The 19254-nt window shown below is 36.4% G+C and overlaps 1 protein-coding gene across 3 annotated transcripts in view; it reads right to left on the bottom strand.

The window, feature by feature from the left end:
* The window catches only part of CBLB (Cbl proto-oncogene B), a gene marked incomplete at its 5' end in the record, with an annotated part of 128087 nt that overhangs the window by 12681 nt on the left and 96152 nt on the right, over nt 1–19254 (bottom strand). The window contains 6 exons of one of the 3 annotated variants that reach the window (XM_082278233.1): nt 1012–1143; nt 1243–1322; nt 5308–5451; nt 9029–9123; nt 10784–11149; nt 13710–13895. In XM_082278233.1, coding sequence (XP_082134359.1) covers nt 1012–1143; nt 1243–1322; nt 5308–5451; nt 9029–9123; nt 10784–11149; nt 13710–13895 — 1003 coding nt within the window. Of the gene's footprint in view, nt 1–1011; nt 1323–5307; nt 5452–9028; nt 9124–10783; nt 11150–13709; nt 13896–19254 lie in introns of all 3 variants that reach the window. The other 2 variants (XM_082278235.1, XM_082278234.1) reach the window with 2 other exon arrangements.

Genomic DNA, 19254 nt, shown 5'->3' with positions numbered 1-19254 from the left:
AGTGTACTACAATGAAAGCTTCACTGAGTATCATGGTAGAGTAACAGCTGTATTTCAGTGGCTAAGCAAGAATATTTATATAAAAACACCAATGTTGACTGCACTGAATCTACTACATTTATACTGTGTATTAGCTCTATGTGCTGTTCAGAAGCTCTGACTCCAGACATAAATTGAATTTTCTAGAGCTTGGCAAAAGAATGCATCTCTTATACAAAGGTGGTGCAAGCAGGACTAGAGTTACCAAACACAATGGTTTTTTAGGTGTTCTTTTGCCTTTATTTCTCCTGCATCTCAGGAATACTTCAGGGACCAGAGAGAGCATAGTGTTCAAATGTTCAAAAGGTTTTATGGAACTAGAAAATTGGATGCTGACACATACACACAGACACAACCATGCAGCTGAGTTTGTCAATGAAGGTGTGGGTGGTCCCCAAGCACAGCATCAATATATATGCAGAGATCACTGATTTTTGTGTAGGAGAACAGAACAGAAATCAGGGTTGGAAAAAAGAGCTTTTGGTGACTGAAGACAGCAGTGAATTTTAAACTGTACCTTGGTGGTGGAAAAAAAAGCCAGATATTAACTTATTGATTTAATTTAGTGGTTTGGATTTTTACTCAAATACCATCTTTTGGGCATTCTTCTTTTTATTTGACAAAATAAATTGAATTATTTAAGCTATAGGAGGAAAAATGCTCCACTACTGCATTAAATTGCAATGCTCAAACTTCTTAGTAAGGGACAATTAAAATTTATTTTAGGGAAAATGGTTTTTACTGTTCTGTATAGCTGGAATACAGATTTAGTATACCCTTTTGTCTGTCTCAAGTGAGGCCTTACAAACAGACTCCAAATGACACAAACATTGACTTACAGCTGTAATTTTTAGCTCATAGCCTGTTTGGTACTCCTAACATACTCAACACTGGCTGTTTTTCAGTAAACACGGCATTTAGTTCATCTGGGCAGTGTTAACCATTACATGTAATCAGCAAAAAGTCTGCAACCTAAAGGGGGCACCAGAAGATCATAATCGGAGGGTGTCCTGCTGAGCAAAGAGCTGTGTTTGGGGTTGTCTCTGGTAGGAGGCCGTGCAGGTGGCAAAGGTACCGGAACAGTAGGTGCATCATAGACATCTCCTGAATGACACAACCACAAGAGGTGAATGTTTTCCTGCTGCACCCCTAGGGCAGCACAGAGTAAATAATCTTGACAAACAGCGAAAAATAAAAACATACCTGACTCTGGATGTTTAGATTTCTTTATCTCAGAAGTAGCACTGTGTGTTCCATTTGCACATTGACCATTCTCACACACCCTGAAGACAGACATGAAGCAGGAAGCAATCAACCATTTAGCCAAGCATTAATTCCCTGAATGAGCAGTACCTGGCAGTTCACTACATGGAAACGAATGAAGGACAATAAGCAGCACCAATTTTAAAACTTACATTTTTTGATATTGAGAGCAGATACTGGTTAACCCTCACTAAAACTGCTTTGAAGGATTATACTGCTTTCTTGGTCATGTACTGATATGGCTTAAAAAAAACAAAGGCTGCAATGCAAATTAGAGGAAGAACTAACATTAAACACAGTCCTCGCTTCAGAACTCAAGTCATTAGTTTATTCATCACATGTCACAGATTCAGTCCTAGTTCACTTTCCCAGATGCTGAATTTTCCCTAGCAGAAATAGGAAAAAAGGGAAATGTGGGTTTTGGTAATTATCCACACCAAAGCACACAGAAAAACCATTAAACAAAACATAAGAACAACAAAAAAATCCAAACAGAACACCACAACGCCCCACTAATATTAATAAATTTCAACTCAACTTTGCAAACATTAAGAAAAAACCCAGTGAAAACCCCAAAACTGAACTAGCCAAAGCAGTTTTACAGGAAGATATTAATCTCTGTATCAAAAAGCTGACTCTTACTGATACTTCTACCAGAGTTTACTGATTTTTTTTTTTAATGGAAGTATATTCTGCCCTCATAACTAAACAACAGTATCAAATTAATATGAAAATCGTCCAACCAAACAGTAAAGAGTGCCTACAATCTTGTCAAAAATATTGGAGATTATTTTTGTAAGAAGACTTTGTTCAAATATGGCAGGGAAAAATAGAGAACAAGCCTTTTCATAATATTAAATATTGTTTAAAAATACAAAAGAACCAGGAAATACAGAAGAACCAGCTCCTGTCACAGCTGTGGGCCCTGCATACTCAGAAAGAATCAAGAGAGTTTCCTTGGGAAAAGGCCACCATGCTAAGCAATTCCAGCTTAACGATAAAAACCCCATCCCACCATGCACCATTATTACTAAACACTGGGAAATCTCCTAGAGTCATATAAAGCTAAAATTTCAGATTTGGGGTTTTTACCAACAGTGTTAATAAACCTACCAGCTTTGGCCACAAGGAAAGGAGGAATGAATAAGGGTCTGGAGTAATTTAAAATACATAAACAGGAAAGAGGAAATGCATTTGTGGTCCCAAGAGTTACAACTAGGAGCAACGAAATAACTATAAGAATAATTCCAAGATTTAAAAACAAACAAACCAACCAAATGAGACAAAAAACCCAAAAAAGCCCCTAATGGTAAGAGAGATTCTGCTATAAATTAATTCCCCCAGAGAAGTGGTAAAGGAGTGTTGTTTCTTTCTTTGACATTAGATCAGTTCAATCTTTCAAATGCAGTGGATGCAACACTTCCTGTGACTCCTCACCACATACACTAAGTAACTATTTTCTACTCTAATCTTAATCTATTCCGCATTTTCAAGAATGTAACCAGCCACAGGGAGCAAGGTAACTTAGCATGGCACCACTTCAGAAGTATTCAGTTCATGATGAGCCCAGCTAGGAGATCAGTTTACAAACAATGCTGAAATACCTGTTTACATTAACAGTAAACACTAGAAAAAAGGGCATCTAACTAACAAGCTAACTAACAAGCAAGTCTTCTGTCCTTTCCCCTTGTGGAAAAAGCTTTATTAGGAAAAGACAGCAAATGCAATAATGTAACATTCTTCTAATAATAGCCTAATTAGTAACGCTGAAATTCTTTCATTTCTTATTCCTGAACTTCCTGAACTGAAGAGATGTTCAGCAGTAACAAACCAGACAATTAAATGATCTGCCAGAAAGTAAGACTGTGAATAATTTTTTGTAGTATTCTTGAAATATTTTTAGCATTGTCATATCTACAGGTAAAAGAGAGAAAAGGCAAGACAATTTGGGAGTAGGACGGACCAATTACATAATTCCTAAACTACAAAACATCCTGACAAAACTTTGTAAGGTCTTTAGAGTACTGAAAACTCCAAGTACTATCCAAGAAGTGAGGGAGTAACACTTAGGGAAGAGTAAGAGAAAGTGACACTGGGGAAAGAACTGAAATGTGCTAAAAATTTATAACATTTACAAAAAGAAATATAAAAAAGTTAGTAACAGTTTTGCAGAACAATAATGAGAATTTAAGTTTCACTGAAACAAAGCATACCTCCCACGATTTTTAATGAAGTGCATTAAAAGAATACAACATCAACCAGGAACCAGATTCTTTCTTGAAAACTTTATCTCAGCTTTCACATCTAAGCAGTGACAGTAGCTAAAAGAAGATATTTTAAGTATGTGGAACACCAGATTTTTTTTTTTTTTTTTTACTGCCTAGGAGAATAGTTTGAGTTAAAATTTTTATCAGATTGTATAATAAAAGGAGTTGGTGGTTTTAATCATGGAGCAACTTGAATAGAAAACTGAGGCATTTTGTCTGTAGCAAGTCCTGAATTCATGTAAAAAAACCCCACCATATACACAGTAAAAATTGGAGAAAACTTGGAAATCATCTTTCTATCTATAGCCTCCATTAATAATTCTAAGGGTCTGTACCAGCCAACTGAAGGCAGTCTATTTTTTTCAGTATCATAAAAACTGTAAGATTCTATTTTTCCAGCTGCTTATTTTCTCAAGAAGCTTTCAGTTTGCATCTATTTGCATCATTCCCATACAGAATCACAACATGATCACATAAAAAATGGCATAGGTAAAAAGGATTAGGACTATGGAATTTTTTTCTTCTGACTTCCTATTTTTCGCTTAGCCAAAGTTTTATTTTTATTTATCATTGATTTTTTTTTTAAAGTCTCATACTGTAGATAAGACTTTAGGTACTTAAGTTCATAAAGCTTAGACAACTACACAATATTCATGTCTATGCAGTGAAGCCTGGATCAGGATTTCTAAGACAAAGAATTTTTAACCTGCATGCAAAAAATGATCATATTATGACCATTTTTTGCCTGTTTTAAAATCTAACTTAAAAGGTCTGAAAATTATTATTGGCTAATTTTGGGGTGAGAGACATGTTGAGCTTTATTGATGGTGGGTCCCCAACATCACATTCTGACAGAGAGGAAAAAAATGGCAATATGTCACTGAATTTTTTTTATCACAGGAGGGTCTGAATTTTTTAGATCATACTTGATTTTAACATAATACTTGTGACTTACAAGACCAGTTAAACATTTGCCCTTTTTTCCCTCTACAATTTAAGACTTATTCTCTTAATCCCAGCCATTCATATCTTTTCAAGCTGCAAAGTTCAGCAGGAATGTCACAGCCTTGAGATGCCATGTCTCTTGCTCCAAGTCTCCTTGTCATAATCCGTCCATTAGTAATTCTAAACTGTGAAAGTTTGGTGGTATTGTTTCAGAACATATTTAAAGCTAAGGAGATACTCCACCTGTATTTAAAAAAGAGGTTTTTTACCTGAGAAGCACAAAGAAAATATACTGCCAAATGGGCTCAAAAAGCTAAAAAGACACATTATACATTGGACAAAAAGAGAATCAAAGTATGCACATGTAGCTGCCAGTTCACATACTTTTCAGTACTGCATTGCTTTCAAAATGAGTAGTATGAAATGTGAAAGGCTAAGATTTTCAAAGCTGACTGGGAATTTCAGTCACACAGTTCTCCTCAAGTTTAAAGAGTTGTAGGGGTTGAATCTCCAGGTCAGTGCTGAAAACCTCAGTGCAAGGGGAAAAAAGACCAACTACAGAAATGGTATCCAAAGGCAAAAAATACCCAGTTCTGACACAAGAGAGATACAATGATGTGAACTTCATAGTTTTATATCTGTGGCGGTGGCCAAATGAAACAGAAGCATGGGTAATCCTAGCTTAGAAGGCAGGCAAGCTTAACCATCATTACAGACATTGAACCAGCTAATTTTGAAAAAAAAGCAGAGGTTTTGTAAATAAGTTTCTTTCAAGGCACCTAAATTACCTTACCGAGCAAGAGGTTTTATATTATGACCATGAGGAGGTTGTGAGCTCAGTATTACAGGATGCGAAGAAGGGATTTTGTATTCTTCGTCATCATCTGGGTGTTCCCTTGATTTATCAGACAGAGAATTTGCTGAAGGACCAGGGCACCTAAGGAGATGAGAAAAATGCTAGTTTTTCCTTAGCTGTTATGTACTTGACCTCAGATAATATAGAAAATACTCCTCTTTAGTCCAAACACCCTTAATACACTCTGCTATGTGTAAGGAGACAAAAGCCCCATGACAAACAAACTTGTAAGGTTACTGACTTTTTGTCACTGAGAACGCATAGAGAAAAGGGCAGCTGCCCTTCTAAGAACTGAACAGCTACTTTAAGCAAGCACAACACAGCAGAGAATTACAAAGAACTAGAATACTAAATAGGCACTTGCAAGACTTAACCTGTTTGCACTTATCGAAAGCACCAAATAAAAGTTAATTCAGGACAAAAGGTACATAGCAGGGCTTAGGGATGCAGAGGACATTCACCCTTTCACTGGCCTGTCAAGCTGTGAGTAAGGACACACTGTGTCCTCTCACATGCCTGCAACGTGCACGTCAGCCCTGCTCCTTCTGTCACTGAGAAGTGCCATGCCAAAGGCTGATCTCAAGAGAGACAGGAATTCCAAGCCACAGCTGGCCCTGATGGAACTATTTCATCTTCAAAATTTTGTAAGCAAGATGGGAGAGACAGCAAGAGGAGAAACACCTTTTGGTCCTACTTTTCCCTCAACTACCTCAAAGCAACCAAATATTCCTAATATATTTATAGACTACAAAAGGTGCTTGGAATTGGATGCCTCATTACATACCCAAAAATGCATCTTCCCTCATGCAAAGTATCACTGTGTTTTAAAGTACTTTTGAGACAAAGAGTCTGCTGCTGATGCACTAAAATGGGAGCTATTCACTGGAATGAAACAAACACTATTTAACTTGAAAATTTTGAAGTTTTGGGGAAGAATCATTCTGTATCTTTGACATACGAGTTGTAGATATCTTTTCAAGAATAAAACAGCAATTTGATCAAAACCGCTAAAAAAGTCTGACAATTATAGAAGTCCAATTAAAAATAACTATTTTCACGTGTCTGGTCAAAAACATAGGGGCTGAGTGGAAAATAAAAATCAGATGTTCAGTTAGCAAGAGTCCAATATTTCATTATTGAAGTACAATTTAAAATAACTACTTTAGTAAAACAAAAAGAAATCAGCATGGTTTCCAGGAAAAAAAAAAAACAACCAAAAACTCCAGTGTTTTTCTATTAATGTAACTTTTTAAGAAAAAAAAAGTCATATTTGTTACATTATATTCAGTAAAAACTGATCAAACAATTTAACTAGGGACATTTTAGAAGTGTGAAGTTTCAAGTAAGGATCATTTTGTCTCCTTGTTATTTAGACTAAGACATATCATACATGATCAATGTATCCTTCAGCCAAATGTTTGGAATTACAGACTGATTATAATGACTAGAAAGAACAGAATGCCTTGGAGCTACATGAAACACACCAGCTCTCAATCCACAACACTGCACAGACTGGAGAGTACAAAAAAAATTAGCAACTTGCCCAGATTAATCAGAGTAGCAAGGTTGTGAATAGCAGGGTATTTTGAATCAAGTACAGTTCAACATTTATGAGTGCTGAGTGCAGTCGATTTAACAGGAGGAAAAACAGACTGTAAAAATATTCTCTCTGATGTTTCCAACTAAGTCACGACAGATATTATTTGAGTTACTTTTTTGAAAGCAATTGTAGTTGGTGCAAATTGCTATTTTTAAACATTTTTTTTCCTTCTTCCTTTTTTTTCACCTACATATTGTCATACAATATTATACATTACTGGGGTATTTCCTAGCGGTAACAAAAACTTAATTTTAAATAAATTAAAAAGAGACATATAGTGTTTAAAGAAAGAACATACAATGACCAAATTTTATTTTTAACAGTCATTCCATGTGACATTTTAGTAATTAGATAATTTGAACTTCTCACTCCTAACGTTATGTATTGATAATTTTACATTTTAAAAATCAAAATCTAGAATTGCCTGTGTAATTTTTAAAAGGTGTAAGTACAAAGCCGATACAGAAATGAAAGTTGATTTCTCTCTCAAAAATCAATGGAGTTCGGTTTTCGCAAAAGAAGATTTTTCCTTCTTCCTGGAATTCATCAGTTTTCTATTCAGAAGACTTTGGTTAATGAAAGCATTTCTTTTGACCAAGCTGAAGTCACACATTCTAGCTTTGGATTGGCCTGACATGGATTTTGTGCCCGTACATATTGTTACAATACCTTGTGGACCTTCCAATGCTCTATGTATAAGTGTATACATACTTTGGTTCTAGGCTACATCTGCAAGTATCTGAGTAAAAAAAGTGGGATACTCATGAAGAAGGATGTTTTTCCATGCTATGAGATATAAAAATAAGAATATTCCCGTCTTCAGATTTGCATTGTATTATGAAATAAGTAGACTAGAAGGGGACTGATTACATGAGGTATCCAACCAGTACTCCTGTGAGACCCTACCTCCATCAAGTTACATCCCAACATTTAATTACAGGTATGTCTGGATAATATTCTATCATTTTCTTCTGAACTGAAAGAAGCAATGGAGAACTTTACCTCAGCACTTGTGTCACCTGAAAACAGGTTTCTTAATAGAAAAGACAATGCTCCACTGCACCTTTATTGTAGTGCTCAAGAAGAAAAAACCCAGCATATTAATAAAATGCTGAAATATATTTGTCTTCTATATTAAAGCTAACTGAACACAAAAATTGAATGGGTACACAATAGTGAGAAGGTTCTCAGGACTAATATGAACTGACTGTCCAATTATATTACTTAACAGCAAGAACCACAAACAGAACACAGGAAAGCAGTTGTAAGATAGCATTATTGTAACATGCTCCAATTTCCTTACAAAAACACAAAAAAAGGATAAACTACACTGTAGAACTTCCAAGCTTTTGACTTTAAATATATCTTGTTCTGTACAAAATCCTGTGTCATTCAGAATCTGAAGATACTTGCTATGACAGCAACATCTTTATTTAAAAAATAAACAGGCATTTTACTGGAAGACTAACAGCAGTCTGCAACTTGAAATGACAAGACTTCCCAAACCATATTCTGGAACTTAGGAAGGTTGATCATATTTAAAATTATATAAAATGGATTTGGCTGTTTGATTTTTAGCCACAGCAAGTAAGAGATGATGGTGTGAATCCTGGACAAAGCTCCATGTACCGAAAGCCCAGAAAGCCTGACAAGATTAGGGGCAGAATAGTGACAGAACACATTTTTTAGCCCTAGCACTTTCCCTAGAATCTGTCATCTCCTGTGATAAATAGCTCTGACCACACTTCTCCTGTAGTAATAGAAGCAAAACCAGACAGTACCTGCTCCCACTGCCAAATGCCCGTGAGCAAGATCTGCCACAATTTATCCTCTCTTCCTATACAAACATGCTATGTTCAATTAACATTAGAACTGCTCCCATTTAATCAATACCATTTTACATTTCCTTTGTAAAACGCACATTAAAATTCATGGAAAGCATATCAAGTTGTATTAGTTAATTTCTTTCCTTTTCACATTTTTCTCTCAGCACCAGAGTGTCACTGCTATTATCTAACATTAATTAGCACTTTTCTTTTATAGATAAGGTTAACTTACTTTATACTAGGGATAATGGAGCCAGCTGGAAGAGGGGGTGAAAGCCGTGGAGGGACATCATATTCTTCATTCATCAGGTGGCCATTTGAAAAAACCTAAAAATCACACAAGTATTACAATGGGTATCTCCTTCTATCACCATGGATATTCATCAACTAGGCATTACAAAATAGACCTTGAGAAGCCTGTGGGTAAAGGCTTTCCCAGGAGTTCACACCACAGAGCTGAAGTGACTCTCATGCCTGTTTCAGCTCACCCCACTTTGGAGCTGTAGAATATGTTAAAACTTCACCAAAAGAAGGAGTTTCACATGATAGTTATTAGACAGACACTCAGTTACAGCTGAACTGCCTGGGAGAAAATTAAGATTTCGAGATTTCAAAGTGAGAGAGATGAAGTGTAATGGGAAAATGCTAATACACATATTAATTATTAAAACTGTGATACAGTGCCTGCCAGAATTCATCCCCTACCCCCAGGATTGTCCTCCCAATTCTTGGGTTCTATAAATAACAAAAAGTTTATATTACAATTGATATATGAATCAGGGAAGAAAATTCTTCATGTTTCCCCCATGAATGTGAATATAGCCTGAAATGGTAATTCAGGGTTGCTTCCTTCAATCAAATGGTTTAGATCTACAACCTGAAGGTGACAGTTCAAACAGTACTTGGTTAAAGGTATGCACATGTAACTTCTCCAGACTACAATAGCACTTCCACACTGACTGGGTATTCTAACTTGAGAAGTATTCATTCTATCAACTTCAGTACTGTGCCAGACCACAAGAATGCTACATGAAGGAACAACTGAAGACATAAAACCAGTACTCTTTTAAAAGCAGAAGAAAACCTGCAGCATTTAAAGTAACAGCCTAGTTCTAAGTAAAATTTTGGTGCTTTGCCTCAATGATGATAAAAGCATTATATAATGATGATTTAATTATATATAACATCATAGATGACTTAAGTACCTTTCATCATACATGTCAACACCCCTTATCAATACTAACTGAATTTCAGTAACGTACTTTCAAAATAACCAAAAGCTCCATATATATACACACACACACAAAATATAAGTAACTGGAGATAGAAAGGTTAAATAGCTTGTGGTCTTGGGAAAAGCAAATAGATGGAAAAAAAAATGATTGCTAACTGCCATGACTTAACCACAAATCCACCCATCTTAGCACAAGCTACATAGTCTTGCACAAGCTCTGTAGTCTTCAAGCAAAATAAGAGCAGCAGCTTTGAGTTAATAACCTCTATGAATAAATTACTGAGCTACTTTGATAAAACTGATTAGAGCAGAACTAGGAATTTTTTCTTAGGACATCACCATTTGATCTCTTTCCAAAGATAAGCCTGACCAGCTGTAAATGGCTTTGCAAGTGCCTGAAGCTGCTAAAGGCCAAAATTCACCTCACCTACAACAGAGAGAACTGGAATATCTACTATTCCATCAGCAAATGCATACACAGTCTTGGCATATGACACTTCCAAAGTGGACTTGAGATGCTATACTATTACAGCATACAGTGATACATTGTGAAAATTGTAACTCAGATCCTCATGTACTGTTGCTTTACAAATTACAGTATTTAACAAATCATTTCTTTATGAGCAGCTTATGGACAGAAAAGATTCAGAAACCACAAATCATCACTGGCTAATATCAACAGTGTGTTAGCCAATGCCAGACAATGCTGTAGTGTGTCAAATTAGGATTCCACACCCAGTTCATGTGAAATACCTTGGCACCTTCTGCAGGCAGCTCGTGACGTCTGTGTTTCCTCATAAATCCCTGCTCAGAACTCACGCGGCCGTGCCTTCCGTTTACGTTTGAAATGGCCGTCAGTCCCGGCTTGGGGGAAGCATCGCCCCCGCCTCGGCAGCCCACCAGCTGACCAGTCCCAAACACGTCCCTGGGACACCATCCCTCGAGGGGCATGGGCTGGTCCCTGGCAGGGACGCTCTCGGGGTGGTGCAGGTGCCTGCTGATCCGGTTGTCCGGCGGGATGGGGGGAGGCCTCTCCGGCGGCGGCGGCGGAGGGTCTCGCAGGGGAGGTGGTGGCGCTGGCAAAGGTTTGTCTTGTTTCCTCACCATACAGGGAGAAGACTAAACAACACAGGAAGTGACAAAAAAGCAAAGTTACACGGAGGCATGAATGTTGCTCATGACCAAGCATGGCTTTATCGTTTCTCACTGAGCCGCTTTCTTGGCACCACGACAGTACCTGCCAGGAGGCTAAATGCAGGCTTTGCCTGCCTTCTGCAGACTACCTGGCCCTTTTCAGAAAGCATGTCCCATTTCTGCTGTTGCAGGAGTAACCCAAGAAAGGAGTGGAAAGCAGAAAAGACAGCTAACTCTGGTAGGTTAATTTGACCCATAGTTTTTTCCAGTATCCTTTGCTTTGATCATTTGAATCACTTATTCATCTACCGAAATGAGTTCTGTGGAGTGTTTGGAAAAAGCAGACTTCCTGATGCAGAAAAAAACCCCAAACAAAATAAAATCCACATCTCAGAGGAATGACTTGGTGACAGCAAATGAGCACAAAAAGCAATGATTAGAGAGCAAGGGGAAGAAGAAACAATTACTTCATTTTTAATTATATACCTAGGGATGACTCCAATCTTTACATGACATACACTGTTAGGCCACTGAATCTGTTTGAACTGCAGTTCAGTTTTTCAGCTAACAACCTAATTAGTTTGTAGTTTTACTTGCAATTAGCTTATCTGCAAAAAACATTTGTCAGAATACTTACTTTCTAAGAATTGAATTATAACATAAATGGTTAAATGTGATCTAAAATTATGTATGCTAATACTAAAAAGCTGAAACCCGGGTTATCAGGAAAAAAACTTGTAGCTGCACAAATCTGAGCACAAATCTGACAAAACCAAAATATTTTCATTATGACTGAATTACAAATGGCAATTTACAAAGTAACAGTTGGCCAGGTCCTTACAAATGTTTTATCTCCAGCTGCCATAAGAAATACAGGAAAGATTATTTCCCTGGGAATGTATAATTTTCTTGGGCTTCGGTAAACCTGCATATTATCACCACTGAAAGAAATGGAGGTCACAGAAGTTTTACACTAAGAACAGCATTTGCTCTCAGTTCACTGGCTAGCCCAGCACTCTTCTTCAAGCAGCACCTCAACATGTGACTTGAACTGAAAATAAAGTTATTCCACCTACAGGTCTATGCATATAAAAAAGAAGTAAACCAAATAAAGAAGTGTTTAACTCACCTGCTGGTCAAGAAAAATAGTTATTTTCACTGTCAACACAGGAACATAATACCCTGATCCACATTTTTTGTTATACTTTATAGTTATAAATTATAGTTTTTAACTTGAGAAAAATAGAAAAGTTATTGTTTCGGGGTTTTTTTCCCCTGAAGGAGTAGTTTTGGCAGGACTAGATTTTCTTTTTTTTCTTAAATACAAATTTTTTGAATTATGAAATTATTCTTTGTTGCCCCCATCCTTTTTCCCTTGCACCCCACAAAGTTGTTTTTTTTTTTTTCCAGGAAAAGTTTCACATAAAAAAAGCATTTTCAAAAAATTAAAGCAGCATTAATAACATCCCTGGTCTACTTTTTTTTTTTAAAAGCCATGAACTCTGCAAAAAACCCTACTGCAAAACTAATTTTTAACGGATGTGGCATTTTTTTGTGTATATCCTCAAAGTGTTAAATTCCTCTGCATAATTCAGGAAGTTAAGAAAGAAGATTAAAGAAACTATACAAACTTCTATTTTTTCTTCTAAATTATAAACCACTAAAATCTTAAAAAGATACTGATTTTCAACCTTAAAGTAAAAACCTGACAAAAGAAACAAGGTACATCAAACTGAATTACTATGAGAACATAGGTTTGAAGTCACTTCTTGAATTTGAATTAATCATATAAAAATGAAAAATTTAAATCTAACTTGCTCTCTCTATACAGCAATTACAATAAAACAATCAACCTGTAATAGAGAGCAACAAACAGTATTTGCTCTCTTTCATGCTTATCCACTCATAAAAATCATTGAATCTTTAGTATCATTAGTTTTACAAAACATAGCATACAATCTTGTTGGCTATAGAGTCATTATTATTTCCCTTGAAATTTGAGTCCTATTATATGCCATTTAAGGTTATGAAAGCAGTGTATCTGCACATATTTTTCTTGTAAGAACACTGTGGAAATCGAACATAAATCATCATGAAAGGAAAACATATAATTTTAATGAGATAATGACCTTTAAATCTATTTTCAGGAAACTTTAGCTTCGATTTATTTTCATTAATCAGAGTTTGTTACAGAACTGATCCATTACTGCAATGTCTTTAAAATTCTGACCATAACCAAGTACCATATAGTCATCAGGCAAACTGAAGTCATATTTGACCAACACATGCAGTCAGAAACATTTAACTACATAAGGTATTACGGAAAGAGAAGAGACTTCATTGATAAGGATCTAATCTAAAGTTTCCTTAAACTAGAAGGAATTAAGGTTCTTTTGGCCAGAGCAAAATCATGCAAAAACAAAATCCATGGAAAGCTTTGAGACAGTCCACCATATAAAACAGACAAGAAAGCTCACCTTGGAAACAAGCAAATACAATTTCTCAGAATTCTTATATCTGGAAATAATGGTTCAGTAAGATTTACCTTTGGTGACCCGGTTGGGCTGGCACATGGTGACCGCGCTACTCCCTTCTGAATCAGATCCAGACGGGGAGGTACAGGGGGAAGACTAAGATGTGGGATTTGCAGGGGGTCTGGAAGGGGTTTTCTTCTTTGTGCAAGAGGGGAAGATCCTGGGGAAGTCACTGGTGAATTCTGCCTCTCATTGCACTTCAAGACAGAAAAAAAATTACCTTTTACCTGATGATGAAGTATACAACTTCCATTCCACAACTAAAACATTTGATACTAATCAGATACTTACTAATAGTCAATTATAATAGTCATTTTTCATAATGGACATCTGGACAGTAGAGCTCATCTTATAGTTACTGAAAAAGAAGTCTACAAGTCATTCTACCTCAAAATGAAGACCCATGTTAACTTGTGATGAAAATAAAAGAATGTATATTCCAGCAACTTATATAAAAACCTAACAATCACTGCCAAACATAAGGAAAAAAAATCATAAATTCTACTGTAGCACTGCTACCCTTGATAACCTTTTTATTTATAGAGAATACTCAATGAAAAGTTCTACAAATTACTTTTAAAAGCTGGACACCCATGATATTGCCTGTTAACTACAGCCCTTTTTCAAATCATAATTCCATACAAAATAGAATGTATATCTACTGAAAACTTACCAATCAAAATCACCAGCAAGTCAGTAGGGAAAGAAGTGAAATCACCAAAAAAATGAGGAAGTAATTACAAAAATAATTTTAGAACAATTTTATCATTTAAGCAAACACTGAACTAACAACACAAACGTTTAACATCCCCCTCCAGTGACAAATTATGATTTCTTTTTTCCTTAACCTGTCCTTTTAAATTCATCAGAACCAAAGATTTCAACCCTCAATATAGGGCTCCACCCAATTTTGTAACTACTCCCTGCCCCTCATCTTGCTCAGTTTTAACAAGCACAGCTCAGGCATTTGCATAGATCAGTTCAAGTTATTTCCATGAACTCACTGTATGAGTTTCAGTGCATTGTAATAAACCCGGATGTTTGTGCTGTTCTGTGCTTTCCCTGAGAGTAGACAAGTTGCTGGAAGACATCACATCACAGCTTGCCTAGAGAGGCAAAAATGCACCCATCTTTAGGCTAAACCTCCGTGATAAAAACCTCCCCCTCTCTTCCATAAGTTTTTTCTCACAAATGCTGAACATCCCATAGTAACTGGGATGAGACTAGAAAGTTCTTTAACAAGGTAAACAAGTAAGCAACGTTACCTTTCTTTATTTACATAGTGATTATATTAAAGAAACTGGAAACTTCATAAAATCAAAAGCAGATTGAGGAAGAGGATCTAGTGCACTGACTCCTTATCAATGCTCTGTGCTACAGCTTAGCTTAACATCCTGTTCTATACAACAGGGATTGCTACCACATTTCCTTCAAAAATAGGAGCCACCACAGTATTACTGTCAACAGTGCATGAAAATGCAGGAGAGGGGTGAGGAGGTGGTGAAAGCTAGAAGGGTAACATGCAACTCCATCATCAGCATGATTTTTTGTTGCTATTTAGAGTCCTCCCCACTTTGTCTGCATGTGTAAGCTCCGTGTCACAACTAGACATTCAAATTCAAGAGACAGAGCAATTTAAGATTTGTAGTCTTCACAGCTACGAGAAGATTCCCATTTCTCTCTTCAATGAAGAGGTGGTCTCAATATGTGTATTAAATGCCTTGAATAAAGTCCTTAAATTTTCTTTGTTCCCTTTAATTGGAGAATTACCCTGTCATTGACTGGGAGACCATAAAGATAAGCACTTAAATTATTGAAGCATTTAGCCTCTCAACATTAAGGAAAGTTGAATAACTAAGCAAGATATGTATCTTGCAAGCATGCCTGAGCAGCCATAATTATAGAATAATAATAAACTGATTGTCAATTCATTTTCCTTATCAGGAGGCATCTATCAGTTAAACAGCATAATAAACATTGTATCATTTAATAGCATTTGTTTTCAAAGTTTAGTTGTAACTCCATAAAGCATTCCTGAAAGCCAAGAATCATGCAATACAGTCTACTCAAAGGATTGACTTCAGCAGACACAAAATGAATTTATTTCCCAAATTATCTGAAATAGAACCAAATAAGCAGGTCACACCTCCAAAAAGATGCAATTATTTAAAAGAAATGAAATTGCTGTAGTTAATTCACAGCATTTTATGGTGGTGCACAACATAATGCATTTCAGTCAGCAGGGAATTGTTCCAGAAGAACAATCATATGTCACAGGAGTAGGAAACAAAGAGTAAAAAAGATAGGAAATACTGAAAACCAATTACTGGACAGGAAACATTTGTTTGGAATTTAAGATGTTCTAATTGTCGCATCATCACACTAATTAACACAATTTCCTGAGAGAGCAACCTGACAGTCTCAAATGAGAGAAGGCATGGAGCTGTACAAATCCCAGCTAAATGAACAGCACTGTAGTGATATCATTTTAAGAATATCCATCCCTGTTTCCGTCTGGCAACTTTCTCTTACACAGTTCTGCCCTGAAGAATCATTAGGCAAAATGATGCCCTCTTCCCTCAGTGTGACCACTGGTCCCACCCATGTCAGACTTCTTTTCTCCTGCTGCAACAACACTCTAGCTTTCACAGAGCCAAAAAATCACAGAATATTCACATTTAAAACCCATTCACTTAAAAGTTCAAGATCCTTAAACCCTGACATGCTTTTAAACCCAATGAAGAAAGCAATTTGAATTATGTGATAGACTTCTAGTTCCATATATGCTTGGCATTTGGCTACCCCTATCACATTCCATGGACAGTAAACCACAACTAACAAAACAAAATGGAAGATTTTCACAGTAGTAAATGTGTGAAAGGACTTGAATTTAGCCTTACATCCATGCCTTGTTATGTCTTGTTTCAAAATAGCAAAGTAATCTTTCAGCCCCCAAGACTACTATGCTACACTACAGCCAAAATGCTAACAGAACATGCTGAGATTTCAAAAAGGGAATTGATTATGGCAAACAGGTTAAAGGGTAACTTAACAGGCACAATAAAAGAAAAGAAAAAAAAAAAAAAAAAAAAGGAAAATAGCTGCAAGCTGCTCGGTGCTGAAATAAGAGCAAAAGCTTTGCTGGGATAAACTAATAATTCCTTGTTTGGATCCACTGATACTAAATATAAAATAAAACCAAGTATTCCACAGCAACAAACTGGTTTACCTCAGCATTCAGTATCAGATTTCCATCATATTCCCATTATGAAAATCCCATATTTTTCAGTCCACCCCCATCCAACCTGTCTAGCTGCATCATTTGATGTGTGTTGACAGCTCGGCCAGCAAGATGGCTGCATCTCATGTGGATACCAGGGCATTGACAGATGTACTAATATCTACTCTTTTTGGCTCACTCTCCTAAAATTTCTCCGTTTGTCACCTACTGGAGATTTCTGTGTGTTTCCTGTATGCTGGGAAAAAATTTGCAATGAGAGAGCAGAGTGACAAAAAGCTAAACAAGCAAGCGATTAAGGCACAAACTAACTCAAATGAACTGGCAGTGACAGAAGACAGACCTTCAGCGTACAAAGGGGCTCTGCTGCACCATACAGAGACCTGTGCAATAAAGATGTAATTAAGGAGAACACAGACTCCTTTGTAACAACATGGACTTCATCTGGTTGGCGTGACTGCTGCCAAGGGAAAAGCAGCTGTGACTGACTTTGCAGTTGTACTGCAGAAATAACACACTTGTGTTATTCCATCAGATGTATTTATTACTGGGATATACTGGTATCAGTGTGCCCCAAGCAGTTGTGAATTCGAGAAAAAGCCTGCTTCCAAAGTCCAATTACAATTTCTAGTCAAGGCTTCTTCTGATGGAAATACTAACAGTCAACCTATTGAAACAAGAGTTTTAACTTCAAATACTTTTCTGCCAGATAGGCACATATGAAAAGCATACTCAACATAAATCTTTACAATTGACTCACTGAGGAATATTATCCTGCCTGTTAATGTCCTTGGAGCAAACTCAAACTGCTGAGTCATCTAAGATGATCCAAGCAGACGTACAACAGAAGGAGTTCTCTAAAGTTTCTTTATTTATAATCAGGTAAAAGTAACTCACTTATTTGTTATTTCTTGTTAAGATAAGCTGTGACCTAGGCAGATCAGCATTATGTGGACTTAAAAACTTATATGAGGATATGAATTTGCATCACTTAACACCGGTGACTATAAACATGTTTTTAAAAAGACAGATTTATTCCCTATTTGATCTTTGCTGACCCAAGAAAATGTATATGAAGTAGAGAGAGGGAATTAGGTCTGTGAGAGTCAGCAGCACGCTGCCAAGGGAATCAGTAATTAGAGGAGGCACACTCCCTCCCAGTATTTATACCCTTCAAATACTAGTAACTAATCAGTTAAGTAAGTCACTCCTGTTGAGTGACATGATCTCAATAAACTCCCACCAACCAGGTGCTCCAAGGAAGTGACATGTATGTATGGGTTCAGGTACTGCTGAAGGGAATATCTGGACATATTTCAAGTCTTATTTTACATATTTTTATATTTTATATAATGAAATAAAAACCATTATTACTATGTAATACATACCTTCTTCCATTACCAGGAAAAAGTCAGCTTAATAATATGGAAAGGAGTTAAAACAGTCTCCTCCCATATTTTGAAAGCCAAGGTCTTTTGTAGTGATTTACCAAGTTTGACCTAACTCACCTGCTGGAAGAAGCCTAGTCATGGCAAACTGTGTCTTTCAGCCTTGACAATTTCCTATCATTATTTTAAAGTACAGCATGAATCAATCAACCAGGAATTTTTGTGTTTAGATATCTAGGAAATTAATTTCAGAGAAGACAGTAACTCTCCAGATGGGGTAACTTCATCTACTTTTAGACAAAAGTGTTTCTAGACAATTTTAATTCACTTTCAGGTACTGAAAACCTCCTAATCTCCTATACTGGTAGAGCCCTCCTCTGTGTTTTCATGGGATATTATTTGAATCAAACAATTACCTTAGCACTTATCAATTCAAAATTACTTTCTCTTAGCAAGAACTCCTGCACTATCCATTTGCCTTATTTTCCTTCTTTTTAAAAGAAGATTATCAAATTATGTCTTGTACCAAGGAAAAGCGACAGAGAACTCCTCCTTCATTAGGACAATTAAATATGAAACATTATGGAATAGCTAACATACTCTACTAGAGATTCAGATGCCCTCTTTAAAAATAATACAAAAGAAAAAAAAAAGCTGGTTTTAGTATTTACCTGAGCCTGTAATCTGCACTTTTTTAATGTGCATTTCATAATGTTGTGCTTCATTAGAAGAAAAGGTATAGAGCTAAGAAAAGGAAAATTTTGGGCAATAACTGCATTAGCTAATCTGATACCACTGGGCTGGAAATTTCTCCGCAAGGAAACAATTAACAGAGGCTTTTGGCACCACGCTCCATCTTTCTTTTATTAAGAAATATCTGAAGACAATTTGGAAATAAAAAAAAAAAATAAGCTGCTTGATGAGGCAGAT

This window comes from Coloeus monedula (genome assembly GCF_965178545.1).
Source record: "Coloeus monedula genome assembly, chromosome: 3".
Lineage (NCBI taxonomy): Eukaryota > Metazoa > Chordata > Aves > Passeriformes > Corvidae > Coloeus > Coloeus monedula.
This window is presented reverse-complemented; position numbering and strand designations above follow the sequence as displayed.